Below are 11092 nucleotides of genomic sequence, written 5' to 3' on the forward strand. Positions count from 1 at the left end.
ACATAGCGTGGCGTAGTACAGTGGGATGGGATGTCGTGGCTATCACTTAAGTGGAAGATTTATATCATCCTGCCTCTGCTTTTCGAGATTAGAGGAGACGAGCTGGTCAGGAACTGTTCCGTAAGCCTTCACCTGTTAGTTGACAATATTGGACAGCCAGCAAGACGATTAATAGTGAAGGTTTCTCGTAAATATGTGTAGGTCTGTGACGAAAATACCTCTGCTCAATAATTAGTCCTGACTTAATAGGTAATGCCATGGTTTTGAGACGTTTTCAGCAATTAAGCAATATCAAGGCGAGCGCACTCGAAGGCGATTTATACACTGCACTCAAGTCGAAATAGAAAGGGAGAGCTTCACCGTGACGAGTGTTTTAACCACTAGCCTACTCTGCAGCCCAGTTATTTGTGATGATAGCACCGTAAAGTGTTTTACACGGTGGAACAGAGTCTGCCTGCAAGCAGCGAGTTTGATCCCATTGCTGCGTCATAGAAAATGTGTTACAAAAACAGTATTTGTCATCCACCTGGTTCCGTTTAATAAGATAAAACAAGTGAACTTAAAACTTAGTAAACGACTTAATGACCACGGAAGCGAGAAATAGTAACTAGGGCTGGAGAATTGGTACTAAACGAATAGTTGCCGGAAGATCATCTTTGTGATAAGGCACAAATGTTGCATGAAACTGAGAACAGAACGAAACCACTTTGCCAACGGAATAAATCTGTGAAACTTAAGTTGAAGACTGAACTGCCGCAAGAGACAGCATGAATCCTGGAATTGTATAGACAGCAACGAAAACGGACGAGATCGATGACACTACAGTTCGAAATTGAACCTGATCGATGATAGATAGTATCAGTGTATATGTATGTTGATTCTCAGTATTTTAATAAATGCTTTCTTTTTAATTCCACTACACTTGGGTGTTGAAGTAACTTCTTGGTTAAAGCGGTCCCTCGTCAAGCCGAAGACGGTTCGATTCCCCACAGCGCGAAGCTCCGTTCTAGTGTCCACCACAGTGACATTCCTAGAATACTGCCAGGAGCACCGTCTCTCACATGCTCACTCACCTCAACTACTCACTTCAACTACTCACCTCAACTACTCACCTCAACTACTCACCTCAACTACTCCTCAACGCAATGCATTAATATAACTCATAATAACACCCCCTCTTTTCTTGCCTGACTCACAGAAACTGTTATGAGATCCCACTCTTATAAGCAGTCCCGAACACACTTGCATGGGCGTTGCTATATTGGTGAATGTTGCTTACAAATAGTTCTGTTTATTAGATACAAGAACATGATCACATTCGATGGGCACTACTTACTTTTTGGTCATTTCAGTCCGGTGTTTGAAATTGCGTGTCCTCTCGCAACTGGGATACTTTCTGACGAAATACCAAAACATTTTGAGAAACTAGGGCAAACGGTTTAGCGATAAATAGCAGTTGGACATCTTGCTCTACTTTGTAAGAGCTCTATCTTCAGCGGTGGCGTTGAGGGACAAGTGAACAAGTGTACATATACAGGTGTGATTCATGCTACTCCAGGTAGGTTCGTATCACGTATGGTTGTAAATAGGAACATAACTGCTTATTTTGTATGTCGGGATAAATGCCTGTTCGGATTTTGGGAGTAAATTAATTTAACAGAAAAATAATAATGTGGTAATTAATTTGACAGTAAAAACATAGCATTACCCTTTGTTTGACGACCACACTTGTAGGATATGCACAATCTGAATAGTAATTGTGCACATGGTATAAATACGTTTTTATTCATGTACCTTGTCACATATATAATTGAAGATAACGGTGCATGTCATTATTGTCGGGCACAAATCCTGCTAGTTGTTATCAAGGAGTAATGGTGTATGGCTTTCAGGTGTGCTCTCAGTCATTACGAAAAACGTTATTAACACACAAAGATTCACCACCTTCGCCTAACATTTGCTTTGTTCAGTGATACGGTCACGTTACTACCACGGATATGTCCGATCTAGCAACCCCGATGTCCTTTCATTCACTGACCCTTATACTGGGTCATCCGTGTATACCACATGTGTGTTATAAGCACTGAGATAAGAAATGTAACGACGGCGTGACCGTCCTTCAAGGATGATAGTTGTCTAGGTCAGTACAATAATTTAGTGTGTTGTGAGCACTTTCAGGTTGTAACAAAGGTGAATGCACGCTTAGAGAAGTGGAAAAGCAATACGTAATTCAATATGTAATACGTTTCTACTATAATATGTCGAGGATTCGGGTGTGCGTTGTATGTGATGTTTGTGTTGCTGGGGATCGGTGGGTCAGTCTAGCGTTACTTACATGGCTTGTGGTGGCGTGTGATAATGTGCTCTGAGTACGGGGCCCCGTGTGCAGGCTACAGATCACACAAAGGTAAGCAATGCTGTACGTAGCAGGGACTCGCTGGACGGCTTGACGTCTCCGAGTTTCTAGGACTTCGGTCCTTTACGACTTAGGCGCAAATGATCGACTCGGGCTTGGTTGATAATGGAGCAGAATGTTATACAATGTTCGTTTGGTGAATGGGCTTGGCGCATTATATTATATACGATTACAAGTTATTAAATTAAATTTGTGACGTCATTCCATTGTCTTTTGGCCCTCATTACTTTTCAGGGATAGATCGATGTGTACCAGTTTGAATTTAAAGACTTCATTTTGGCATTTTGGCATTTACTTTTAATAAAGTAAATACTCCCAATAATTTGAATGTAACTCTCCATTCCTTAAAAATGGTGTGCCTCGACCCATCCGGAGTACCGGTTCCATTATTGCTATGGACTGGAGAGTTACGCGGACATTACCCTATGCTGATTTCTGTTAACTCTGGTTATGATTGTTCTAAGTACCTCGGGTATTATTGTAAAATGACTTCTGTGACTTTGTTAATAGCCTGTCATAATGCCCTGTTCAAGTTGGCCGTTATTCTCACAGTCCTTGTTAAGTAAACATCAATGTTAGTCCATGTTCAGAAGCCCATACTTGTCGTAAGAGGCGACTAACGGCATCAGATGATCAGACTCGCTGCTTTTGCTCACACGTCATCGTATCCTAATTACGTAAATTGGCACCATGCTGTTGATCACTCGGTTGTCTGTTCCGGTATCGATTACTTACAGACCACCGCAATAGCAATATGCGGTGTTAAATGACCAACCGATCGATCAGCTATGGTTTTTCAATTGGAATGTTGTTCGGGCCTTTCTGTTACATTAAACAACATTCAGACAGCAGTTGGTTAAAGTAGCTGCATTTTACTGTATAGGGCAAAAGTCATATTGGCATTGTACAAATAAAATTTATTTTAATAATGTAGGTTTGATGCTCTGCCACTAACACTTCAGATGACACAAGATTCAAGCACGTGTCAAGAGGACGAGTGTGAAAAAGGCGAAAATGTATTTATGACAAACATAGACAACGGCAAACCTTCCAAGACAGGACAGGATATTGGCGCGGAACAGAGCTTGTCAGGAATGGAGACTGGCGCTAGGGAAGATGGGGAGAATGATGGGAAGAATGATGGTGATGATGGGCAGTCACCGGATGACAATCAGCCAGAGCAAGATGATGATGGCTTACCTATTGATCGAGGTTGGGCTTGGGTGGTGTTAGCAGGTGAGCTATTCTGAATATTTCTACATTCCACTTGTGAATCCATGGGGGAGAGGGGGGAATAAAGATGTTTGTGGGTGTGTACGATAATGTAGTGACTGAACCATTGAAACTTCGTTGTTTTTTTAATCTGTTTGGTTTTCGTATTCATACACGAGATGCAAATTGTCTGTGCGAAGATGCGATAAAGTACTAGTAATTATTCATTCGTTGAAATCTCGTGGCTTTTTAATCAATGGTAAGCGTTCCGCCCGTAACCCCTGCATGAAATGTATTCTATTTATTATTGTTATTTTATAGAGGTTAGGGTTTAGGCGCATGGTTTAGATTTAACATGACGTTGGGTTTAGGGTTAGGATTAGGTCAGGCTTTCTATAAAATCATCTATTTCTAGACATAGAATGATTTTAAAAAACTGGGGTGACAGGCGGAAGTCTTTCCTAATCAATTTGGTGACTTTTTTTGTCTCATTCCAGGGAGTTTTCTGAATGTTATAATAATGGTTGGATATGGCCGATCTATTGCGATATTCTTTGTGGCCTATCTGGAAGAATTCGAGGCAAGTGCTGCAAAGACAACCCTGTTCATGGGTGTGATGGCGGGAACATTCAGTCTATCATGTGAGGATTAAACATTATTTGGTATTGTATAAGACCCGTGAAGGTCCGGGGTAGAATAGGCTTGTCGTAAAAGGCGACTATGCTTGTCGCATGAGGCCACATATCTGGAATATTGCTGAGAGCGGCATAAAACTAAACTCACTCGCTCACTGGGGTTGTATACAGACCGCCTACGTGGCATAGTAGTTAGGACGTCCACACGTGGAAAGTCGCCGGTTCGATCTCCGGTCGCGTCAAACGAAAGACGTTTGGGATGGTAATTGTTGGTCTCTGGCTGCCGCTCAGCGTTAATGGGTACAAGAAGGACTTGTCAGCTCGGTCTAAGTATAATGTGTCCGAGTGGGGTATTATTCATGCTTAACAGTGGCACGTTATATCACTGAGCTGCCATTATAACCCAGCTTATATCTGGGTTAGTACAAGCAGCCACACTTACACATTCATGCACGTCGAAATATTCTCAAGTACGACCCCCTTCACCTCACCGCACCATTTGCATATAATATGGAGCAGGTGTTCAGCACCTCAATACAAAGAGTACAAAATACACACTCGTGTCAATCTAGTGTGTTTAAGCGTAAGTGACATATGTTGACATTAAATTTTAAGTGATGGTTTAACCAGTTATATCTGCACAGTAATTTGTTTTAGACAAACCATTCTTCTTTATGTTTACAGCTCTCTTTTCGATGAACGTAATTCTACAACTACTAGGGGAGAGGAAGACCGTACTTGTTGGTGCAACGATATCAGTTGTGGGGATGTTGACGGGAGTTTTCGCCACTAGTATTACGTATCTCATTTGCACACACAGTATAATCATTGGTGAGTATATGCAGTATAATCATTGGTGAGTATATACAGTATAATCATTGGTGAGTATATAACCTCTACACGTCAACACGTACGAGCAGGGCAACATGTCGCGACATTTATACCAAGAAAATAAAACAGAGAATCAGAAAAACAACCGATTCCTATATAAAATTATTGCATAGAGCATTAGGCTAAGTGTATTCATTTGTTTGTTACCATACAATTGACACAAAATATAACACAAAAAGGTTATAAGTACGTGAAAGGAAGAAATGCCTTCCTACAGAACATTGTAGCTTTGGATATTATTCTTACAGTATTCCGGGTGTTTTTACAGAAACCCCCCTGGCTTTTCCGTGAAGCACGTTATTGAAACAAATAATAAGAAATATTTCATATATAGCACCTTATTTATCATAGAAAATTAAAATTATCCATGTTGGTCCTGTTCTGCCCCTTCAGTATAGACAGCCTTTGCATACGCGAATTAGTGTATGTTTTATGAATGAACTGCTTGTAAATGCATCAACTTTGGGCCTGTTTCCGATTTCCTACAGAAGCAGTTTCACCAGTAATACATTTACGTATATGCAACAGTCAGCACATTTTGAATTTTTTTGGTATTTCATATCAAACGTCTTTCGTATTTTTCTTTACATTTGACGGGTTGAAACTAACCTCTTTACAATACGCAAAATGGTACACAATGATTCATGGTCATTTACTTTCAGGAATCGGTCACTCTATGATTCATGGTCCAGCACTGGTACTAATTGGAAAGTACTTCAAGAAGAGGAGAGGCATTGCTACATCAATTGCCATGTCTGGAATCAGTATTGGTGGAAGCGTGTTTCCACCTCTCGTTCGGTTTCTGCTGGATGAATACGGTGTCAGAGGAAGTATGTTGATCCTTACGGGAGTAACCATGAACGTATGGGTCGGGGCTTCGTTGTTTAGACCATTAAGCTTCTATCAAAAGAGGATGACAGGATCTATCAAGATGGCAGGCCGAAACGAGGACCAAAGAAACGCCAGCGAGGTGAATAGAGATAATCACATTGTTTCTCAGTCCCATTCTGGAAAGGAACCAACTAGAGTTAATAGCAGTAACTCAGTGGTTGCATCTGAGACTCAATGCAGTAATGCCAAGGGAGAAATGAGTGACGCTGTCCGCAAAAGAACTCGGCCACAATCATTTGGTAGCGTTGAATCGCAAGCAGATTCCCTTTCGGAGCGCAAGATGAGATTATACACAAGTAACCCAGATCTGACAATGTCAATGGTGGATATACGAGAAGTAAATTCTGAGTCGATTCACAATAACCAGGGAACAAAGGAGGCCAAATGTACAGCCAGATATCTGAAAAAAGCTCTGTCAGCGCTTGACTTTTCCTTGTTCCGACAACCAATGTTTCAGATGATTGTTGTTTTCGCTCATTTCGGTGTACTTTTTGGATTGGTAGGAATATACCTTCCTGCCCTTGGAAAGGAGAAGGGCATCTCACAAACAGATGCCGCATATTTGTTGACTTTGGCATGTGTTCTGGACTTCTTTAGTAGACTGGCCGTCGGCTTCGTTGCTGATCTCAAAATCATCAAAGTTAATCATCTAATGGTCATTGGAATACTTGTCTCAGGAACGGCAACACATTTTGTCTATTTCTACAACTCGTATGCTCTTTTGGTCGTGTTCTCCGTCATTGTCGGACTTTTTGGCAGTTTTTACCATTGCCTTATTCCTGTGGCCATTGTGGACTTCATGGGACTTGACAAGATGGCGAAGGTTCTTGGATTCATAGCGGTATTCCACGGCCTGTCTATATCAGTTACACATCCGATCATGGGTAAGGCTCATTCAATGTTACATTAACTGGAGTCATTCTACGATGATATGTCTGTGAAAACTTACATATTGTCATATGTGCAATATATGTATTTTGATGCTGATCAAGTTCAATAGACTAAGACTTGCACAGTCTCGGGACTTTTACAAACACGCTCACATTGTCTTTTAGAAGTCCCCATGACATCTCTTGGAAACATCGTTACGCATTCTTTAGTAGTACTGTAGAGACATACGATGATCAATGATAACTTAGTATGACCAGTCTCACCTATTTCATTTATAATATGTCTTGATTAAATTTGAATCAACCGGTGAAGTTACGAAAACTTACACTGTGAGCATTGAGTCTGGGTTTCATTTCTCCAGTGGACTTTGGGAGTAATGTATGTCTTTAAATGTGGGATATTATGTTCCAGGACATGCGTAGAACACAAACGATAACGTGAAATCATCATATGTCAGTCACGATAAAAGCAGTTGTCTACATATTTATCATCGTTTTCCATAAGTATCACTGTTTGGAATCAAGGTTAAGATAAATAAGAGTCTCGAGCGAAGGCAACATACTGGAACATACAGTGAAGCTCATCGTTTGCTGTCTGTACTTCGTCCCATGCAGATTGCAAATGTATCTGTCACACGATCCCTGGTGTGATTATCTACCTGTGATTGTTATCTGTGATTATCAGTGGCACGTCATCTATGTGTTGTTTTTATATTGTATTGTCCTGAAACTTGATACAAATGTAATATAGCGTACGTCTGCTATAAATTTCGCTTTGACTTTATAGTTTAATTATGTTCCTTTCTCGACCGAGGTTATAATATAACGATATATAACTATATTTCGTATCAGTTTATGGTCTCTCAAGAACATAATCTATGGCCTGTTTAGTCACAGTATTGTTGACGTGACACATCAAATCGTTTCTCACCGTTTGTTGTAACATTTGGATCCCTTGATTTACAATCATAAAATGTTTGTCCTCCTTAGAGGGTACGAAAATTCCCAAACACTCAAAGTAAATATAGAACTTGCCATTTCGTAATCGTATGATAATTGTGTGTCCTTTTAATGTACGGCAAGATCTCTCTAGATTGCTAACAGTTGACTGGATGGGGTAAATCCGGCACTTGGCAAAAGTACTGTCAGGTCCCATGGTTCTTAGTATGGTGACCTATTTCCAGTTGTTGGCAATCAGCAACCTGTTTTTAATACTGTCTTGCACTGACTTGTCATCTATTGTTAAAATTACTTTATTACAAGTTTACAATTTATGTACTAGTCGTTTTGCTGTCCTTGATAGCCAGATATTCTTAACTCACTCACCCACTCAGCCATGATGACAACTTGATGCAGGTCCACAGCTTTTTTTTAAATTAAGTGCTGAAGGGACTACTGAGCTTAGTTTTACGCTGCACGCTGTGTTACAGCTATTTTGCGGGGGTCTGTAAATAATCGTGTCTGGAGCAGACACTCCATTGAGCAACATCATGGGTATCGATCTACGCAGTTGGGACACGGTGACAAGTCAGCCACCCTGACCACCCGATTTAGATCGGCTACTGTAGATCAATTTTAACCAGAATCTTCACCTGACGCATTATGTCATGGGGTATAAAATGTTGTTAAATTAAACTTTATATATCTTTCGCTGCAACTGTTAACTGTGTTATATTAAAAACATGTGTTCTGTTGTAGGGACGATCCGAGACATTACCAAATCATACAACTTTTGCTTCACCTACATCGGGATCTCAAATTACATAACTGCAGTGATTCTACTTTGTGTACCTCTCGTTCAACGCCGAGAGAGCAAAATGAAGCCAGAGAGTTCTCCAGAGGACGTTGAAGAAAACCGACCTCTTACAAGTAGCTAATACCCCTGGAACTGTTTATATGTCATCAAAGGGTTTGAGTGAAAGACATGTCTCAGAATAGGCATTTTAACACCTCTATGTATAAAACTCGTATCTCCATGTCGGGGAGTCACGCACATATTGTGCCTCTGTCAAATTGTACGAAAGCATACTGCAAATATATATCTATTGTGCTTCTGTGCTCACAGACCCGTGAAGGTCCGGGGTAGAAGAGGTCTTCATCAACCCATTTTTGCCATAAAAGGTGACTATGCTAGTCGCAAGAGGCGACTAACGGGATCGGGAGGTCAGGCTCGCTGGCACGGTTGACACATGTCATCGATTCCCATTTCGAGCAGATCGATGCTCATGCTGTTGACCACGGGCCAAGACCGCCATTTTATTTACAGACCGCCAGGAATATGGCTGAGTTCGGCGTAAAACTATACTCACTCACTCTTTACTCACATGCTATTGGAAGACAGTTGTATCTACTATTTTATGTATATTATGTCTGGGTACTGTTCAAGAACTTACTACGTATGTCTCTCACGTGAAGAAAGAACATGAAAACAAAACGTATGAAAGACTCAAATAATACATCACTGACAAAGACGTAACTGTATCATACTCTGACGTCATTAACAATGGGTGAATGCTGAGTAAGGTTTTTCACAATGGATAATTGTTACGTCAATTTCTTCAAATGCAATACTTGACATTCATTCTATTGGTATCTATTCTATTAAATATTAAATTGCATGTGTGATGTTCATATTTCTTTGTTTATGTTCACAAAAACATGAGCTAACAGAAATTTCCAAAATGTATAGTATCTTGACTTACTTTGTATTTTCTTGCACATAAACTCACACATAACATGAACAATTCATCAGGGATAAAATATGAATACATACATATATGTCTCTGTTCATATACGTGAGATTTGATGCAGTCCCGATCTAGACTTCATACCCCAAATTTTAATTTGGAACCAAGCCTTTCATCGCAGTACCTTTACCCCCAGCATGACGGCAGCTGTGCGTTGAAAACGACGCTGTCGCGAAAGTTGTACGTGTTTGCAGTGGTGGCGGTTGAGTTGCTCCAACGGTCGATCGTTACGCTGAAGACAAGGGTTCGATTCCCCATATGGATACATAGTAGGAATTTCTATTTCAGGTTTCCCCTGCCGTGATATTGCTTGAATATTGGCGGCATGCAACCACACTCACGTGTTCACAAACGTTCGATAACCTAGAACAGACCCCAAAGTTATATGAACATAGTTGTATAAATATTTGTTATAAATATCCACATTCTTGAGTAGGTTACGAATAAGGGTTTAAACACATACGTTTGAAGCTGCAAAATAACTCTACAAAGATAGTACAAACAGATTTTACCGCGACCTCTTTCAAAAGTGACCAGGAAGTGAATTTTTAAATATCGTGATATTAACTCTCCCGATGTGAGGCTTACAGCTTCTATAAATAGTTACAAATTGCTGAATGAAATCACTTATCAACCATATTTCATTCATTAAAATTCTGGTATCCAGACTGAATTCATAAGTATTGTTAGTTAGTTCGTAAATGTCTCAAACAGACAATATAAATTGAAATTCGTACCTGCCCACCCCCAATTGGCATGAGTCTGAACTTACTATACATCTGAGCTATATATCAGATGCCATACACCGTCATTGCTGTCATCAACTTCTATTGTTGTTGACAATTCCGTGTTGTGGACAAGTCACGTAATGCTGGATGAGATAACCTAATCACGTGATGGTTCAACATTTACCTGTAGATGGATCAGGAACGGACATGATGAAGCCTTGCAGCCGACGTGTCGGTATTGGATGCAGTGCTTGACCTGTCCCTGAATATCCGCAGGCCACAAGGCCCAAAACCTTGTGGGTCATTATCAGAATGTGTTGGCGCTATATACACAGCAAACAAAAATGTGACAATGTGACAACCATTTGAAGAGTTTAATTTAACTCTAATGACTCACTAGTCTTCATTGCAACAAATAAAAAATCAACATCCATGTCAAGATCCAAGTTGTCTGCAAAGTTCAAACAGGGATATGTCAGTTATTGGCACAAACAAAGCTGTCGGCCATAAGGACACCTGCATTAAACAAACGCTTTGGGTCCGAAAGATTTTCAGTCTGCTTCGGGTCTACGGACCAACGTTGTTGTATGTTTAGCTGCAAAGTGTGTATCATCGTCGTTTAAATCGTGTTTTGATTGTTATATCATACTACTAGACACGTGTTAAACAGAAGCAGCATTTA

General features: G+C 40.3%; 1 protein-coding gene across 2 annotated transcripts; it reads left to right on the top strand.

Moving 5' to 3' along the window:
* The first annotated feature begins 1346 nt into the window (after window positions 1-1346).
* Window positions 1347-9560, top strand: LOC137269838 (monocarboxylate transporter 5-like). Of its 2 annotated transcripts, none has more exons than XM_067803677.1 (6): window positions 1347-1558; window positions 3379-3652; window positions 4126-4269; window positions 4948-5094; window positions 5817-6929; window positions 8634-9560. In XM_067803677.1, the coding sequence occupies exons 1-6, from the start codon at window positions 1547-1549 to the stop codon at window positions 8810-8812; spliced, it is 1869 nt and encodes a 622-aa protein (XP_067659778.1). In that variant the 5' UTR covers window positions 1347-1546; the 3' UTR covers window positions 8813-9560. The 2 variants fall into 2 exon arrangements, with proteins under 2 accessions (XP_067659778.1, XP_067659779.1); XM_067803678.1 differs by having other exon boundaries at window positions 1489-1562.
* The last annotated feature ends 1532 nt before the right edge of the window (window positions 9561-11092 follow it).

The sequence above is a fragment of the Haliotis asinina genome, unplaced genomic scaffold (assembly GCF_037392515.1).
Source record: "Haliotis asinina isolate JCU_RB_2024 unplaced genomic scaffold, JCU_Hal_asi_v2 scaffold_17, whole genome shotgun sequence".
NCBI lineage: Eukaryota > Metazoa > Mollusca > Gastropoda > Lepetellida > Haliotidae > Haliotis > Haliotis asinina.